Below are 19,798 nucleotides of genomic sequence, written 5' to 3' on the forward strand. Positions count from 1 at the left end.
AATAGCCCAAAAAGGCCCTGGGTTGGAGCCTGGTGGAGTTGGAGGACCTGGGCTTTTCTACCAACAACCCCTCTGCTCGTCATGGGTCATAGCCCTAACCACTCGGCCACAGTTCCTGACCAACCCCAAGTGAGGACTGTTGCACTCTGACTCAAATCATCTTTCAAACAGAAACACTGAAGCTCTTGTCAGCTGTTGAGTCCACTTTATGAATTAGCCAAGTTGAACTGTGGGAAGTGCCTGACATTCATAGATTCCAAGGGCAGAAGGGACTATTGTGATCATCTAGTCTGACCCCGTGTCCTAGAACTTCCCCAAAATAATTCCTAGAGCAGATCTTTTAGATAAACATCCAATCTTGATTTTAAAATGGTCAGTGATGGTGATACCACCGTGAATCTTGGCAAAATGTTCCAATAGTTACTTTCACCATTAAAAATGTATACCTTATTTCCAGCCTGAATGTGCCCAACTTCAGCTTCCTGTCATTGGATCATGTTATACCTTTCTCTGGTAGATTGAAGAGCCCACTATTAAATATTTGTTCCTTATGTAAATACTTAAACTGTAATCAAGTCACCCCTTAGCCTTCTCTTTAAGCTAAATTGATTGAGCTCCTTGAGTCTATCACTGTAAGAACTGTTTTCTAATCCTTTAATCATTTTTCTGTAGATTCACACATTTTTCCTGTAAAATGTAGTATAAGAAAAGAGAAATGCCATCCAAAGAATATAAATTGCAAAATTTAGGACCTATTCTTGAAACGCCTTTATGTATGTATGCTCATGTAAGTAAAGTTATTTGCTTGTAACCATTTTTGTCGTTAAGTGAGTTCAAGTACAAGAGATAATCTCCCTCTTTTTATTAATAAACTTGTTTTTCTTTTAATCTAAACCAATCTAGTGCTGTGTTTGAATTGAAGTGATTGTTAACTCCAGTTACAGTAATAAGATGTACTTTTATCTCTTCTGAGCATTCCAGGAGATGACTGGATGCTTCCGGGCAGATGGTTTTGGGGAACTTCAAGACTGCAGGTGTGTTGGGCTCACCCTAAAAGTAGTAACCCAGGCTGGTGGAGACCAGGATGTAGACAGGCTGCTGGGGTCGGAGAGTGGAACGAGGGCTGCATGGCACACAGACGCTCAAGGAACTGCACGCTTGTCTGCTGGATGTTGGTGTCCAGGCTGTGAGCCCCAACAGCAGGGCCATCCCTACGGGTGTGTGGGGCCCAGGGCGGAAGTGATGAATTTGTCACTTCCAGGACTGACCCATCACTTCCGGGACTGACCATGCCAGGTCAATTGCACCAGCCTGCAAGGACCCCCAAAGCATGGGGCCCAGAGCGGTCACCCCAATTCACTATACCCAAGGGACAGGCTCTGCCCAGCAACAGAGCATTTTAGGCACCCAGGGTTACAGGACTGGCAGTGTCCCAATCCCTTACTGGTCTGAACTGAATCCCCAAATCTGTCAGATACACTGAATACCATGTAATTTACTCTGTGGCTCTTTCTGATTGCCATAAAAAATCATGTCCCCATCTGCTCTCTGTGAACACTAACGAACCCATGGTGCTGCTTGCAAGGACTGGTCTACACTAGAAAAGTTATACTGATGTATCAGTTAAGGGTGTGAATTTTTAACCAATATAATCATTCCAGTATAAGCCCTAAGTGTACACAGTTACACTAGTATATTGCTTCTTGAACTGGCATAAACTGTACTGCTATAAACACTGATGCCAGTATAACTGCATCAATACTAGGAAAGTTCTGCCATTTTAACCACATCCCGATTAGATTCCTATTAGAGTCAAGGTCTTCAATCCTGCAAACATTTAAATGTGTGTAATTTTGCCAATGTGAGTAATCCCACTGATTTCTATGGTACTGTTCACGTGAGTAAATTACCCATGTGCTTAACATTTACAATTCAGGCTTTGGTTTGCCCCAGTTCCTTAGCAAAAATGTGGAACCTCTCTGAAAAGCTTGGCCAGCTGAGAACATGGCATCTTTTAACAGAGTATTGGCCTGGTCTATGCTACAAAGTTTTGTGAGCATAGCTATATCGGCTAGGAATGAGGAAAAAGTCACTCTCACTAGCTACCCCGAGTGTAGACGCAACTACGCCACCAAAAGAGTATTCTGTGGATTTAGCTAATGTAGCTATGCCCACAGAAGAATTCCTTCTCCTGGCATTGGTGTACTGACTAAAGCTCTGTAGTGTAGACATGGCCTTAGTTACAGTGTACAGCATACAGCTTTGACCCTGCAATGGTTTCCAGGTGGGTGGTTTTCATGTGCCCACACAAAGCCCATTGCAAATCAGTGGCACTTCAGATGGATGCCGGGTGTGGCTGCAGGAGTAGGGTGGACCAAACGCCTGTAGTCGATAAAGGAGGGCAAGTGGTTTGATTCTGTTCTCCCTGGTTGGCTGGGGTTTGTTTTCTGGTTTGGGGGAGGCTGCTGGGCTAGGGCTTTGTTTGTACACACATAAAAAGCACTTAGGGGGAGAGATTTCCAAAGGCAGGAAGAGCCCTTTGGTGTCTCCCTCCCATGGGAGTTGGGTGCCTCACTTAGGGTGACCAGAGAGCAAGTGTGAAAAATCGGGACAGAGGGTAGGGGGTAAGAGGAGCCTACATAAGAAAAAGCCCCAACTATGGGGACTGTCCCTATGAAATCTGGTCACCCTAGCCCCACTGCCCTGGGTGACTTTGAACAGAGGCGCCTTCTCTCTGGCCTCCAAGGCCCCCTGTAATGCCAGGGAAGGGGCCCCAGGGCAAGCTCCCTCCCCACCCCAGCTGCGAGGCAGGGCAGGCTGGAAAGGGGCCGGCTGGGCTGGGCTGGCTCGACACAGAGGGCGGAAGCAGGTTTCCCAGTGGCGGGGCAGAGGTTGAGCGAAGCAGCAGCCGCCGCCACCGGTCTAGCATGTACTGCTGGGGAGCCGGCTCCTGCGGGCAGCTGGGGCTGGGCGAGGCGGCAGCTGGCGGGCCGGTGCGGTGCCGGCGGGGGCCAGAGGCCGGCGGCGGCCACACGCTCCTGGAAGCGGCTTGCGGGGAGCGCCACACGCTCCTGCTGCGGCCCGACGGCACCGTCTGCTCCTGCGGGGCCAACGCCCGGGGGCAGCTGGGCAGGAGGCTCCGCCCGGGGCAGCGGCCCCCGCCTCGCAGCTACACGCCGGGTAAGAGGCTGGGCAGTGCCCTGTCCCGCTCGGGCAGCCGGGGGCCAGGAGCGTGGGGCGAGGCGGGTGGTTCCGGGGGCTGGGTGCCTGTGCGGTGCTTCTTCCTCACCCACATCGCTGGGGCCGCAGCTGTCCCGGCACTAGGGCAGGGCTGGGCGGGGCAGGCGCCCAGCTGGGTTCCGCTGGGTGCATGCAGCCGGCTGGGAAAGCCGCTCCCGCTCCGGTACGTTTCCATTTCTCCCTCCTGCCGATCAAGCTGCAGGTTTCGGATTCCGCCTCCAGGTCGCTGCTACATTCGGTTTCGGATTCCTGGTGGGGGCAGTCAGCTGCTGAGAAGCGAAACCCAGCCGCAGCTGCTGCTCTGCTTTCTGCCTCTGGCTGGCTGTCTCTCCTCCTCACCGGTAACTCAGAGAGAGACTAGCGAGAGAAGGTGGCAGCCCTCTCTGCACCTACAAATCAATATCGGTGCCAGGGTGGATTTGATTTAAATCATAGTTTAAATCAGTAGTCAGGAAGACTCGATTTAATCATGGTTTTCTACATAAAAGTGCATTCCTGTTGGTTGTTATATCCTTAATACCTATTCTTCACAACCTAGAGAGGTTTCATTTTTAGGTTTCATTTTTAGAAGGTACAACTATACATTTTTAAACTGATTTATTTTGAAAACGTTTCAGATTAGGTTTACAGCTATATCAGAAAATGAATGATTGTTTGGTTATTTCATTTACCGAAAGTAATTGAAGCAGATATTTCTGAAGTCCTTGGGAGGTGAACTATCTCCAATTCAACAGGTTAATCATTAATATTTGGAGGATTTTCTTGCCATGGTGTATTCGGAGGAGATCACCAGACAGACATTTAAATTGTTTTATTTAACTAAAACAACAACGTTAAGTATTCTGGATTTTTTTTCTTCAACAGCAAATATAATATTTTAGAAAAAAAGCATATGTCCCTTGCTTTTCACATTTATCTCCAGACTTCTTGTCCTTGTCCAGATCTATTCCACCCCCAACAATCTTCTATTCACTGAACTTTTTGAAACTTTTCACTTTTAGAGAGAGGTAAGGGATTGACTCTGTACACAAATTTGCAGAGGGACAATAGAGTTGAGGTCTGTTATTTCTCACCTCTATATATTATTTATTTATTGGCCAGGAACGGCAAACCGCACCCCTGGGAGCTGTGGGTGGCCATGCCTGCGGACAGTCAGTGTAAACAAACTGTCTCACGGCCCGCCAGCAGATTACCCTGATGGGCCGCAGGTTGCCCACCATTGTTCTAGCACCTGGTTACTAGTATTGTTTATGGCTGGAATGTGACCAATCAGGAAGCAATGTGTTTTGTCTCCTTTCCATCTGATTGCTTCCTTTTCTTTTTCTATTGAGTTCAGAAGTAAACCTAGAGCTGTTCCCCTGTGAATCCACTCCTTTCCTCTCCCTGCTCTCCTCTTATACTTCCCTCACAATTTCTGTCTTCTTTCCTACTCCTGGGGCTGTGTTCCATTCCTCCGGAATAGGAAAGTTGCTTTCTCTATTACCAGTTCTCTACCAACCTCTCTTTCCTTTGCTTATTTCTCTTCTTGCTGCCTGGATCATCAAAGCCCTATCTAAAGCAGAATTGTATTCTGTTATCTAGATTCAAAATATATATTTATAATAATGTTATTTCCAGGCAGCTTATAACAGTTTTATAAAGGCAAGGCAAAATTTTAGGTTCAAAATCAGGAGAGTGGAAGGATTGTCTCATTGCTGTAAGTCTGGATAAAAATAGAATTTTACACAAAGACAATTACTTGGCTAAATTTCCCCCCGTCCTTTCTCTTTTTACTATTTTTGAAGCTATTTAAATGTTAGTGCTTTGTCCATCTCAGCCTACTTTCTGATTTTTCCTGCATTGAAGTCATAATTCTGTACAAAAGATATCATGGTCTGTTCTTACCAATAAAATTATTGCTACAAATTTGGTTTATGACTTATTTCCAGCACCAAAGAAGAGAGAAAGTTCTCTCAACCCATCTTTTCAAGTAAAAGTACAATAACATTGGTAATTAGCAAACTTAGGAGAAATGAAAAGCTGTGGAAGGTGAATTAAGATTTTAGGCTGACGTGTTTAAATATTTCATTCGTATAAAAGTTCTCTTATATTCTTGTGGTACTGCCATAATTTTTTCCCAAGGCACATTAGTGTTAAGTGTTAGAAACCTGAGAGTGCTCTTGTTTTTCCTCTGTATTAACCAACACGCTCATGGTCCTGTGTCAGCCTTGATCTTTCCAGTAGAGGAAGGAAACTCCATTTAGAGCCTATTTATGCTACTTCTTAATTAGTGGGAGGAATCACCAATGTGAATTTCTTCCCCCAGGAGCTGAGTGTTGCTATATGACTAATCCTTTGCTATTAGCAGGTAGGGTTTGTTTATATCTTTTCTTTCTGTAACCTCTGAATAACTTTTTTTCCCCACCAAAAAGAACAAATTCAAGCTTTAGAAGCACAGATTATTGTTCATGTGAGCTGTGGAAAAGAACACTCGCTGGCTGTTTGCAACAAAGGAAAGGTCTTCTCCTGGGGAGCTGGGTCTGAAGGCCAGCTGGGCACTGGAGAATTTAAGGAACAAAGTTTAATCCCGAAGTAAGTAGCCATTTAAGCGTAATGTTTCAGACTCACTGTATGGTCCCCATTTGTGCACGTCACGAAACCACTACAGAATCTGGCCCAGTTTGACATTGGTCAGGACTGGAACTGGAAGGTCTGATAGAGAAAAGTTGAGTTTTGGGGGAAGTTTGCAGAGCATTGAATCTCACATCTAGCTGTCTCAAAACAGGTGTAAGAGTATTTAGATGCTGTGCGTGGTTTCCTACTCTTGCATAGCATGTTCTTTACTTACCCAAACACAGCATTTCATCCACAAGTTAACTTTGTCTCTGTATGATTTCTTTTATCATAAATGAGGGATTAGATGGTGGTTCAATATCACCTGAATTGTTTGCAGCTTGTTTAGAAGAGATTTTTCTGCTAACTATGTTGGGGTGATGTAGGCTTCGGCATGCATGGAGAGAGAACTGCTTGAGGATTTCAGTTTTTTTTTTTTCAAGTGCAGTTACAGGACTTATTTATAAATAGCAGTACACACACTCATCTGTGAATATGGGACTAAATTCAGCTCTGGCATCAGCGTTCCAGTGGAAGTCAATGCCAGAGCAGGATTTGCCCCCTGCAATTTTTGGGCAGTGGTGCGGCCACCAGTTAAAGTAGGGGAGACGTGTTTATTTCACATAATCCTGTTAGTTGTTCTTGTAAATGACATTTGTTTTGCATCCCCCACCGCGAATGTCAGATCAATGCAAGTTAGGTTCCTTTGCCAAATACACCTTTTTCTAACCATTTTGCACCTGACATGTTTATGACATGACTACTGAATGGTATACGGAAATGTAAAGCACGAACAGTACGACCACAAACCCTTTGTTTTTATAGCAAGTATATTTCTGTCTGTCTCTTTCCTGTTTAAGGAGAATTGTTGTTTACCTCTCCTTCCCTTATCCCTCCTCCTCCCACAAAGTTGGATGCATCAAAGACCAGATCGGCTACTTCAGCGCCCTTTAATCCTGACTAAAGTTTAGGCTGTGCAAGAAGCGTGGGAACAGGTCTCAACTCTCTTGCAGGGTGCACTGAAAATTGAGGATCAAGCTCTAGAGCTTATAGTTTGTTGTGGGGGTGGGGAAGAGGGTAGCAGCCAAACAGAGAAGATCCAAAAGTGGGTGGTGCTGGTCAGGAAGGGGATGTGGCAGTGATGGCTCAGGGATGATCCTATGGGGGCATGACCAATTTAAAGCTGCACTTCCCTAGGGGAATCCTTGTGGTGGGATGGTGCCTGCTCTTTCCTTGACCTTAAGTCTTTCCTTCCTCGACTTTACTCCCCAGCAGGAGATCACCAGACCTCTCCTCACCAGCAGGGATGCAAATAACTCCTCAGCACATCAAGTTCTAAAAAAGCCAGTGAATGTTGTAAAATAGTCACTAACATCTGTACACCACGGAAGAAGAATCGCCTTGACCAGACCATGACTGTTTGGTCACTTGTGAAGTGGTTTAGCTGGCATATTACATTCTGAGGCCTTGCTCAACTCGGGAACAAAATGCTCTGATCCTGTATCAGATGAAACTCTAACACTTCTTTACCCATTCATAATGTTGTTTTTCAGTCTTGTAAGACAACATTTGTAGTTAGTTAGTTATTCCCCACTCCACCCTCTCATGCATGCCCTTTCTATCTGCTTGCTGGGCATGGGGTTAGGAAATTGTAAGCAGTGTATTAAAACTCACACTTGAAAATGATTTAGTGAAAAATATTGGGCCCATTCTTAAAAGCACTCTACACACAGGCTTAAGTGGGAATTTAGCATATGGAATAGATCCAGTCTGGATGACCTTATGGCATATCAAACATGGCTCCTCCAGGAAGTCTGTAGAAGAGACAGGGTTTTTCAAAATGTATGGAACAGTCTAAAACTCCAGTCAAGTTTGTTCTACATGCATAGGCAATACCAACAGAGTATACTCAGAGAGCACTATTAGAAAAGAAGCTTTTATAATTAAGAAATATAGCATGCTTTTTAGACCCTTAAAATTCAGATATAAGAACGGCCATACTGGGTCAGACCAAAGATCCATCTAGCCCAGTATCCTGTCTTCTGACAGTGGCCAATGCCACTGAGGGAATGAACAGAACAGGTAATCATCAAGTGATCCATAATCCAATCCATAATGGATTTTCATTAGACTACCAAAAAATCTGATCTATAAACAATCTTCATGCTAAATTTTTAGTTTCTGTTCCAAACTGCTAAGACACCCAAACTCTTAAAAAAACAACCTTACAACATTTTCTCCATTATTAACATTTATGTTTGCTTTCTGTTTCCCACCCTGCCTTTGTAGTAAAACAAACAGCAGAACAATATTTGCTTGAGCTTTCTAAAGACATTCAGCATTAGGAAGAAACCAGATCCAGAAAATTTCACCCCTCCAGGTGAAAGTTTAACAAAGTTCTAGGCAAAAGTCTTGTTAGTATGGGCATGTTCAGGGAACCTTAACTTTAGCTGTAGCTATGCTCTCCAGCTGTAATGCTTATATATGGATACTTTTGCTGTCAACAAAGTTACATTGCAGTGGATGTGTAAGAATCTATTCCGAATAGGTTCAAAATACAGTGCGCGTTCACCTCTGTGTGAATAATAGGCCACTGAAGCACAGGACAAATTAAGTCAGAGTCCAAATGACACATTTATATGCATCTATCTTAAGTAGTGGAGAAACAACCTATTGCAGAAAACTCTGACTGGCTAATGGCCAGGCAAAGGTAAAACAGAGACTGCAGAGTCAGTGTTATAAAATATAATATTACATTATCTGTTTTCTGAAACATAATTGAGTTTTTCATATGACCTAGAAGCCAAGTTAACTTGGCTGTCCTGTTTCTACTACAGGAAAATAGATGGCCTTTCTGCTCTCCGAATAATACAAGTCACCTGTGGGCACTATCACTCGGTTGCACTTGCACAAGGTAATACACGTTTCATTCTTAAATTATTTCCAAAGTGCCATGCAAGCAATTCTGTTCTTTGGTGCAGTTAATTTATATGTCAGTCAGATGTTAAGTTGTCCATTACTCCTTTAACAGAAATTATGCTCATTACGGTAGTGCTCATGGACCAACCTAGAATGGAACCCTATCATGTCCGGTACAATGCAAACACAGAGTAGTACGCAGTCCTTGCCCTGAAGAGTTTACCGTCTAATAGATGAGACAGAGAAAAGGGAGGGCAAAGGGATACAATATACAAGCAGAGCAATCAGTGTGATGCGGGCAAATGTCAATTTATCTTTTTCTGTTTTTCTTACAGCCCAAATAATGCTTAGTACCTCATTTCTGAAAAAGCCCAGTGGGGCCAAGTTAGCCATTGGTTAGTTATGCTCACAAAGGAGCTGCTAGTAACATTTTTTTGTCAAAGCGTTAGCTATTGTGTTACTTGTGGCACCTTAGAGACTAACCAACTGATCTGAGCATAAGCTTTCGTGAGCTACAGCTCACTTAATCGGATGCATTCAGTGGAAAATACAGTGAGGAGATTTATATACACACAGAACATGAAAAAATGGGTGTTACCATACACACTGTAAGGAGAGTGATCACTTAAGATGAGCTAATACCAGCAGGAGAGCGGGGGGGGGGGGGAAGAAAACCTTTTGTAGTGATAATCAAGATGGGCCATTTCCAGCAGTTAACGAGAACGTCTGAGGAACAGTGTGGGATGGGAAATAAACATGGGGAAATAGTTTTACTTTGTGTAATGACCCACACTTTGGGAGACAGGCCAGTCCTTGCCTACAGACAGCCCCCCAACCTGAAGTAAATACTCACCAGCAACCACATACCACACAACAGAACCACTAACCCAGGAACCTATCCTTGCAACAAAGCCCGTCCCCAACTGTGCCCACTTATCTATTCAGGGGACACCATCAAAGGACCTAATCACATCAGCCACACTATCAGGGGCTCGTTCACCTGCACATCCACCAGTGTGATATGTGCCAGCAATGCCCCTCTGCCATGTACATTGTTCTTGTTAACTGCTGGAAATGGCCCACCTTGATTATCACTACAAAAGGTTCTCCCCTCCCCCGCCTCCCCCACTCTCCTGCTGGTATTTGCTCATCTTAAGTGATCACTCTCCTTACAGTGTGTATGATAACACCCATTTTTTCATGTTCTGTGTGCATATAAATCTCCTCACTGTATTTTCCACTGAATGCATCCGATGAAGTGAGCTGTAGCTCACGAAAGCTTATGCTCAAATAAATTGGTTAGTCTCTAAGGTGTCACAAGTCCTCCTGTTCTTTTTGCGAATACAGACTAACACGGCTGCTACTCTGAAACCAGCTATTGTGTTGGGTGTTGTCTGTGATGGGAAGGCAACCCTTCTCAAAACTGCTATTTAGATAAGAAAATGTCAAAAATCTTCCCTACGTTCTTTTGGGGAATTGTTCATTTGATAGCTAAAATCCATCTTCAGTAATAAAGAGATGAATGTGTCCCTTCTTCCTTCTCCTAGTGAGGAACCACAATTCCTGCTACATGCAGTGAGGCTTCTTACATCCAGCACGGATGGTTAAATGGGCAGAGAAGAAGCTTCCTCTGCTGTTGCCTGTTCTGTACTTGTTCTGTGGCTAAACAGAAGGCACTGGGTTCAGGGCTGTCAGTCTGGCATTTGTCATGAGCACTACATTAAATATATGCCTTTGGCATAGTGTGTCATGTTTAAGAGGGTGGTATTTTATCTTGTTATACAGGTTCACTGGCATTAAAATGGTAGAAGGGGACGCTGAGAAAAGCATTCTCCGTTCATTATTTGTTGTTGTTAGATGAAAAATGTAACAGTTTCTATGAGCATACAGAACTACCTGATTCCTCAGCTTTGGATGGATTAGGAAACTATAGATACTAATTTCAGTTTGCTACCAACACAAGCTGTGTAAAATTATTCTGTCAGCACAGTGTCATGCAGCTCCAGGTATTTGCCAAATCACAAGCATGAGGAATAATGGGTTTGGGCCAAATTTAGTTGTCATCACACCCCACAGTCATTGGGGTAGTGTGTGGATTAGTGAGCATAGAATTCACCCTTATGTAGCTTGACTGAGTGGTAAATCTGCCCTCCTCTCTGGCATCAAATTCACATCAGGGGCATAATTTTTCACAGCTCTTAGTGAGCTAGTTAGTGCACGTGTCACTTGAAGGTGTGTCATCTTTTACTTTGTTTCTCTTTCTTTTAATAAAGATGGCAGAGTCTTTTCATGGGGACAGAACACCCATGGCCAGCTTGGTCTGGGTAAAGAAACCCCCTCCCAGCCTAGCCCACAGCATGTCACATCTCTCAATGGGATCCTCTTGGCTCAGGTTGCTGCCGGCGGGGGACACACCTTTGCGCTGTCTCTCTCAGGAGTTGTGTATGGGTGGGGAAGGAACAACGCACGGCAGCTGGGATTAAATCACGCTAATACAAGAGGTAACTCTATCCTTTCATTTCTCAAGGAAACTCCATCTTAATTCCAGATTTCCTCTTGTTGTATAGACTCTCCTGAGATAATGGGATGGACTTAGACTGTTCGCTGGGATGGACTTACACTGTTCGCTAGAATGAACCATGACTAGAACTAGATGAATATGAGGGGGGAAAGGATATGTACATGTTTGAATGAATTTGCACCAACTGTTCATGTTCTATCAAATGAGTTTGTTGGCGAGAAATCACCAAAACGGGAAACTTTAAGCAAACATTTGCAGAATGTTTGCAGGAACACATTTTGAATTCATATTCACACTGGAAGCCTGATTGTAAGAGTTGTACCTACCCAAAGAGGGAGCAGAAACATCCTGTGACATTACCCAGGGTACAATCTGGACTGATGGACAGCTGTGTCCCCTCAGTTCTCCGACCTGGGGTGACATTTACACTGCTTTGCCGTGAGAGCAACCATTCTGGTCTGCTCACACACAGCCTCCAGCAAGTAGGTTACTCCCAGCTATACTGTATGAGTACTGTAGCCAGCCAGTCATGAACTCCGCTGCAGGGCAACACCAGCAAACTCCCAGTCCCAGACTTCCCCTCAGAAATGTGCATCTTGTACTGCCCAGCACCCTCCTGGACAATACAAGTTCATATAAAGTCCTTTATTTCATTAATAGAATAACAGGGGTGGCCAAACTGTGGCTCATGAGCCACATGCGACTCTTTTACAGTTAAAGTGCGGCTCACAAGTCCCCCAGACTCCCTCCCAGTGTCCACCTACCAGACAGGGGGCCGTGGGGAGAAGCTCAGGACCTCACCTTGCAGGGGGGTGGTGGAGTAGGGGCTTCTGTCCAGCGGGGAGGGGAGCAGTCTCAGGGCTTCAGCCCTGTGGAGAGCACGTGCTGGGGCTTGGGGCTTCAACAGGAGTGGGGCTGAAGCCCCAGTTCCCAGCAGGTGTGACCTGGCTCTTGAACTTCTAAAAATAGTTGTATGTGGCTCGGAGGGCCAGTAAGTTTGGCCACCCCTGGAATATGATATGCACAAATCCTGTTCTCCCAAATGAAGTTTCCCAAACACACTGGTTTAGATAAAACAAATGTATTAACTACAGAAAGATTTTAAGTGATTACAAGTAATAAGGCATAAAAATCAGAATTGGTTACAAGGAATAAAAGGTAAAATGTAACTAATGCTTAACAAGCTAAGTGAATTCAAAGCAAAGGGCTCTCTCAGCAGGAGTTCCAACTGTCTTACTGGCTGAATCCTTCGGTCAGGATCCTTCTCCAATACTGCTTCCTTTGTTTTTCAAGCGTTGTTGATGCTGAGGGTGGAGAGAAAGGAAGAGATGGTTTGGGATGTCTGCTCTTCCAGCCATTTCTCTTCCACAAGAATCACCTCCAGCTGGCATTCAGGAGACAGAAAGTCTGTCAGGAAGCTCAAGCTGCTGCTTTGTCAAAATGTCAGTTCTTTGCCAACACCCTCTCTCCTGCGGAAGAGTGGCCACTTAATCAGCTGAGGGTCCATTTGATCTTGTTGACACGTGGCTGAGCCCTTGGCTAGCCTTTTGTCTCTGGGGAACTGGTTTGTGACTGCCCCCAGAGCAGGTTGCAACATGTCTCAGCAATACCACACAGCGAAATCTTTACATACAGTGTTGCCACACACATTTTACCAAGACAATAATAATCCGCAAATCCTGCGTTTTCAAATGATACCTCCCAGTGCATACTTTGTACAAGTTTTACCATAATCCTCTAAAAGGGGTGAATATAGGGGGACAGACTGTCACACATACCACCTAGCCAATCAAAACAGCTTGAATTTCTAACATTGAACTCTTTTTTTAATGTCCCCCTTACAAACAAGATACCAGGTAAGAACTATTTGCAGAAAATCAGTGAATCACATGAACAGCCATTAAATTTGAGGAAAATGAAGTGTTTGGACAGGAAAAGATGAGATGATTGACTCTATTCAGCCAGCTTGGACCAAAACATTTCCACAGCTTGTATAAAGGGCCCACAGGTCAGGCAGCTGTGGAGACAGTAGGATCTTTGGAAACCAGAAAGAATGACCAATTCATTTGGAAGTGGATGGTATAAAAACCAGCACGTTAATGTGACAGTATTATACTCATAACATTTTGGCCAAGCTAACAATATGCAATTTCTGTCTGGATGGAAATTTTGATGGCTCCCTATTTGCAGAGAATCTGTTAGGCCAGATTTAACCTGTATGGAATGTGAGGTTTGTGAGTGGCAGGTTGTTTTGTTTGGCAGTCTAGATGTTTAAGCCAGCATCTTCAAGCCCCCTTTGGGTTTCTTGCTCAGCCTGTAAGATTTCCCACCATGAGCCAAACCTGTGGTCTGTTTGTAGATTACAAATCCAAAACAAAGACACAAACTACAGTCAGGTTGAGAGCTTTCAAATGCAACTTCAACATGGCCTAGAACAAAAACTCTTCTGTTTCTATTTCTGCTCACCAGACAAAGCACGTACATTCCTTGCACTAGCTGATGCTGTAGAAGGTGTGTATGTAAATATGAGGAGACGAAAGCACAGATGATCTCATTTTGCCCTTAAACTCCCCTTTCCTTTTAAATATTTTTTAAATAAATCATGGTCAGATGATATGAAATCTCAGAGGGCAAGATGCTAAAAAGCAGGGTTAGGGTAACCCAACGTCTAGTGGATGGTGTTATGAAAGGAAAGAACCCATTTCACATGCTATAGGAATCTGTGCTTCTCCAACAGAGCAAGTCTTCAAACCGTATGCGGTAGCTGCTCTGAAGACTATTGGTGTGGTCTATATCAGCTGTGGAGATGAGCACACTGCAGTGCTCACCAAGGTATGCTCCAAATCCTTCTGTGTGATGCGCGGCCAGGCCATGACTGTCTACAAATAAATGTGTGTGCACGCACGCATGCATGAGCTCATGCTTAGTTGGTATGATGGCACAGCAAGGCTTAAGGGTCTGTATTTGATTTTGGGGTGGAGGGATTAGAAGACCTGGGCAGTGCTAACCTTGTGCGAAGACCTTAGGCCTCATAACTTTCACTGAGGATGTTTATGTGCTCAAGGATGTCCGGGTTGCACGTTGCTACAGCCTCTGACGTTGGAAACCCCTGCTGGGTGTTTACGTGAAAAAGAACAAGGGCAGCTTAAGGTTATGGGACCCTGTCTTGCTCCCATTATATTCAATGGAAATTTTGCCATTGACCTCAGTAAGTGGAGGATTGGGCCAAATCCTGCTCATCTTACTCAAACCTATGATGGGACTACTCAGATGAGGAAGACAGGAAGTAGGATATGGCCCAAAGTGCTGTATAACCATGAAAATCTCCATTATCAATGGATAATTCAAGATGCTTTGGTTCCCAAAACAGAGCTTTTGGAAACACCCTACTTATAGCGACTGTTTTGTAGTTTATCTTAAAATTAACAATTATTCCACTATGTACAAACAGATGTAATAACAAATGTAAACAGGTTTTGTACTCTAGGAAAACGTTGGTATTTTGGAAATTTTTAAAAGAAATTTTACTTTCAGCCTAAACAAAGGACTTCTAATGAGAATAGAAATGGAATATGTATTTTTTTCTAGTACCAAAAGCTGTTTTCTGAAAAATTATCAAAAATTAATGGAAAGCACATGAAGTAAAAGCAACATCCTTGCACTACTTCTGACGTAGAAATGTTCTCCGACCAGCTAGTGCATATGTTCAGTAGGTTGCTTTTCCCTGGATCGGTGTGCTTGTAATCCACTGTGTGTGTGTGGGGGGGTTTGACCCCCATTATTTTGGCTACGCCTTACAAGAGGGTATAAATCTCTCTCTTCCATACAGGGAATTTAGCCCTTTACCTCAAGCAGCAGGTTCATGCTTTTAGTATGAGAAATCCCAGGTTCAAACCATGCTGACAGCCCAAACTGGATTAGTTTACGTGCCCACTGTGAATGTGATCCTTCCTTGGTTTCACTTGTGTATGGCTAGTTTGTATCATCTTCTCTCATCAGTCTTCAGGTTTTCTTCTTTTTTGCTGGAGGGGTTAAAAAGAATTAGGAGGTGAAAGTCCCATAACCATGGCAAACTAAATTTGCTTTTGTTTCAACAGGATGGCAGTGTGTTCACATTTGGAGATGACAGTGCTGGACAGCTGGGACATCGCTCTTCAACCCAGATGCCTGGTCCTCAAAAGGTCAAATGGATAGATGGTCCAGTTTCCCACTTGGCATGTGGAAGGTGTATACTGTAGCTTGTATGTTTTTCATAATAGTCACATTTTGCAAGGAAAAATAATATTGTTTTCTAAAGGAAGATAGACAATGTTGGGTCTTTTTTTTTTTTAACCAGTTGTGTGCCCATTAAAAGCAAATAACTGCTTCAATATAAAGCTAAAGTTGCACAGTTACAATCTTAAGGTCAATTAGTGAAGAAGTTACCCTCCAGTTCTGTGAGAACACAGATACATTAGGTGTTTGCAGCAGCCGGTAGAAACAGAGTTTTAGGGTGAAGTTCAGTGGTATGTTCTGACTGCTTTGCACTCATTCCTTCACTAACAGTAAACTTCTGTAAACCCAGCTTTAACTGGCCTATGAAACTGGATTTCTTGCTCCTTGTCATCACTGGAGGGATGCAAAGCATTCAGAGTATTCCAGTAAAGCCGGCTCTTAATGTATAATTATAATACAACTTGGATAAGCAGATTAGACACTCCTGAGGTAGTTCTGCTGTCTGGATTTTTTTGTGGATGGTCTCTATATAGCAAATTCTAGAGGGTTCAGAGGTCTGATGCATACTGTAATATGAAATAAAAATAAGGCAGGGCATTTATGTACAGTGTATGTATTGCTCTTCATTGATCTCAAATTGTTCTGCAAATCAAGGGCCAAGCTGAAGTCAAATAAGGCAAATAGGCCTTGGTCACTAAGTAGTCCTTCTCAGACAGGAACACTGAGTTACACTGGGACTGGGACTTACTGAACGTCTCACAGTCTGCAGTGGTGAAGAATAAAGCCCATCTTGTCTGATTCCCAGTGCTGTGCTCCAACCACTAGATGTCCTAGTGAATTTGTACAAGTGCCTTTATAACCCTGTTTTACCATCAGCTGACTCTTATTGACTGGAAGGGAGAACAGAGAGTTTTCTGTGACAGGTTTGTAACAAATTATCTCTTCTCTTTGGCAGCTATCACACCCTGGTCTATATGTCTACTTCTGGGCAGATTATATCTTTTGGACGTGGTCCCCAAAGACACATTGAAAATGGAACAGCCAGTAACCCAGGGGAGCAGATACAGAACTTTGACATCAGCAGCCTGGTTTCAGCTAACGGTACTGATTATAAGTGGAAATATGTTTGGTTTTACACAATGCATAATGAATCCGTGGAACTCATTGCCACAAGAGATAATTGAGGTCAAGACCTTTAGTTGGATTTAAAAAAGGATTTGGCACTTACTTAAATAACAAAAACATTATCAGTAATATTAGATGGTATTAGAATATCTATATTTAGAAGGAATATAAAGCCCTCATGCTTCATGGCATAAATCTAACACTAACCTGGACTACGAAGAAACGGATGATATCATCACTGTAATATAACTGTCATGTAATTATTTTCAAAAAACAGAGAATATCCAATGAAAATATATGGGGGAGTAAAATGTTGTGGCTCTTGCCTGTATTTTTCTGTAACATCTCCCAGGGTCCAGTCCTGTAACATGCTGAGCAGCTGCTGGACATTTCTTAGCCCTCTCAATTCTCTTGACTTTAATGGGAGCTGCGGGCATTTAGCAACTTGCAGGTCTGGGGCCAGATCCAAAACCCCACTGAAGTCAATAGAAGGACTTGCACTGGCTTCAGTGGGCTTTGGATCAGTGCCTAAGGCCCAAGAGAATAAAGTAGCAGCATAAATAGCAGCAGTAGACGTTGAGGATTTGCGGTTGATCTGATTCGTATTCTTGTAGATCTGTCGGGCGTCCAAGTAAAAATGATTTTTGCTGGAACGTATGTCAACTTCGTCAGTACTCTTCAGTCCCAGGTAGTGATACCCTGTCTTGTAGATTTCATTTAACTCATGTGTTTCAGTGATGGTGGGCAGAATTGCAAGCAGTATATCACTAGCATGTTAGCAAATGTAAGCTTTATTCATTTTAAAATAGAGATGTCGTGTTTATGGAGAAAGGGTTGGAAGCAATTAACAGCTGCAGCAGTTTTTGCCAAGCAGTAGTTAGCAAAACACAAAGGGGAAAACGGTAATTTCCAGTTTATAACTCAGCCAAATCTGAATAGATTTACATGGGGCCCACAAAAGACACCTCCCTGACCCTAAGTTTATTTCCTTGTGAAGTTTCAGTTTTGCTGGCTATAAACGATGAAGGCATTTGAGGTCTTAATTAAGGTTCTTATTACTTTTTTTATGGGAAGTATTATGCAACTTTAATATTTGCTCTCAGTAACTTTTTTCTAAAATCATATTTTATGGGCCAGACCCTGAGCTGCTGTCAGTGATCATGACTGCATTGATTTCAATGAAACTTTGTTGATTTGGCATGAGGATCTGACACAGTGTTTTAAGAAAGGAAAATCCATTCCTTAAATATACTCAAGTATATGAACCAATGTTGTTTTTAAAGGAAATATATAACAAGATTGTGTTGCAAGAGTAAATCACCCAGTGTTAACCTAGCACACAGAGAATGGTAGAAAGAATCAGAGTTACAGTGGTGGGTATAATTCTGACCATAATCTCACAAGGAGGAAGTTGAGATTGAAGAGCTGCAGTATGGGCTGATGATAATATTTGGTACTTACATTGAGCTTTGCATCTTCAGTGTTCTGTAAAAACATTAATTAACCATAGCAATAGACTAGTGATGATTTATGGCTTTGAGCCCTTTGGAGAATAGTGGTTCTCCATGGATGCTCCGTTAACCATAAGTCACCCACAAAGCCCTTCCTGGTAGTCTGCTGAATGAAATAGGTTGGAGCTAAGTGATGGTTGTTGGAGCAGGAGGAGGTCCAGGTGAGACTGGAAGTTTTCATTCAGTAATCTGAAGTTAGTTAGAACACAGCTCATTTATCTATATTGCCTGGTTCAGGCTAGGAGAGCCAGTTGAGCAGAGAAGATCCTCCAGTCATCAGCTCAAGGATTTCTCAAGCAGCTCACTTTAATTTCCGGAAAGTGTGATCCATAAATACAAAGCAGATCTGGAGACCCACAGTGGTTGGTAGGAAACTGTGTGGTCCCCTAACTCCTCTCCCTCCCCCCACCCCTCAATTTAACAATTTTAATATCCAAAACCTAGTTAGTGGCTCTTTTCCTGTATTCACCCTTCTTCCTCTCTAGAATTGTGTCCAGATCATTCTAGGGCTGGTTCCACTCATATGGATGTCAATAGCAAAACTCTCATTGACTGCAATGGGAGCATGGTTTTAGAATTGGTTGCTATCTCAAAGAACTGGTTGGCATAGAGAATCAATGCAGGAGCTTTCAGACTGTTACTACAATATACCTTAACCCGTGTCCTTTTTCATTTTGCTAACTCTTGGATAGATAAGGGATACTGTGAAGAGGAAAATTGGTGACCTTCAGGAGCTAAAATTAAGTTGAGGGATCCTAGGTACAGTTGGGTGCCATCTCTAAGGGTTAGTAATGATGATCTCCTTCTGCTTCAGAATCCAAGGCACGAGAATTGCATGTATTTATTGCTTGTCCTCCCACTCTGTTACAAAAAGTAAATAAAAACAAACATTTTCTTTTCAATTTGGGAAGCATCAGGGACATCATGGTAGTACACTCAAATAAACCTACTTTAATGTCAGGAAGAGTATTACAAGATTAGAGAACTGGTAGTTTCTCCATGTAGCCTGTTGCATTTACCTGCCTAATGCAAATGCAGGGTCTTCAGTTTGAGCAAAAGTGGGAGCAGATTTGATCAATTGCTTTGTAAAAAGCTTATTTGCAGTGATGATTTATAATTTTATATACACTCATATGTTGTATCTTTGCTTTTTGGTTTTATTTAAGGATCTTGAGCATGCACATGGGATCTCTTCCACAGATACCCTGCCGAAGATTAGCAGGCTTGACAGGACATTGATAGATAAATGGTTGGCAGTGACAGCTGGCACTGATGAATTCCAGGAGGCTAAAAGGTTGGTGTCTACCACTTTTCTACATTATGGGATGAGAAGACTTGTCTTTAGACTCTTTTTATAGTCAATGTACTAAAAACTGATTCATAAACTTTAAACAAAAGTAGGGTCTGTTTTACTGCCTTTACCTAGGTATGGGCCTAGTAGTTTCAGTAATGTGCCCATACCTAGCCTATAACGTGGCTGTCCTACAATTTAGCCAGCCTTGTATGAACACTCTTTGATGACAATCAGCCATGATTAAACACTGTTTCTGAACTCAGTTCTTTAATGGTTTTTCATTGAATCATCAGATACCTGTTTGCTGCTGAATGGGAATGGAAGCAGACTCTAAACTGACTTGAAAGACACCCTCTCATTTCGTTTGGAGTCAGATTAGAT

The 19,798-nt window shown here is 43.0% G+C and overlaps 1 protein-coding gene across 1 annotated transcript in view; it reads left to right on the plus strand.

Annotated features, from left to right (window-relative positions):
• Positions 1–2,901: 2,901 nt before the first annotated feature.
• LOC142071839 (putative E3 ubiquitin-protein ligase HERC6) overlaps positions 2,902–19,798 on the plus strand; it is a 34,665-nt gene continuing 17,768 nt past the window's right edge. Inside the window, exons 1-9 of the mRNA XM_075127518.1 lie at positions 2,902–3,180; positions 5,652–5,811; positions 8,670–8,746; positions 11,025–11,252; positions 14,010–14,104; positions 15,370–15,497; positions 16,443–16,588; positions 17,227–17,300; positions 19,290–19,417. Coding sequence (XP_074983619.1) covers positions 2,928–3,180; positions 5,652–5,811; positions 8,670–8,746; positions 11,025–11,252; positions 14,010–14,104; positions 15,370–15,497; positions 16,443–16,588; positions 17,227–17,300; positions 19,290–19,417 — 1,289 coding nt within the window. The 5' untranslated portion in view covers positions 2,902–2,927. The remainder of the gene's footprint in view (positions 3,181–5,651; positions 5,812–8,669; positions 8,747–11,024; positions 11,253–14,009; positions 14,105–15,369; positions 15,498–16,442; positions 16,589–17,226; positions 17,301–19,289; positions 19,418–19,798) is intronic.

Source organism: Caretta caretta, chromosome 4 (genome assembly GCF_965140235.1).
Source record: "Caretta caretta isolate rCarCar2 chromosome 4, rCarCar1.hap1, whole genome shotgun sequence".
Classification (NCBI taxonomy): Eukaryota; Metazoa; Chordata; order Testudines; family Cheloniidae; genus Caretta; species Caretta caretta.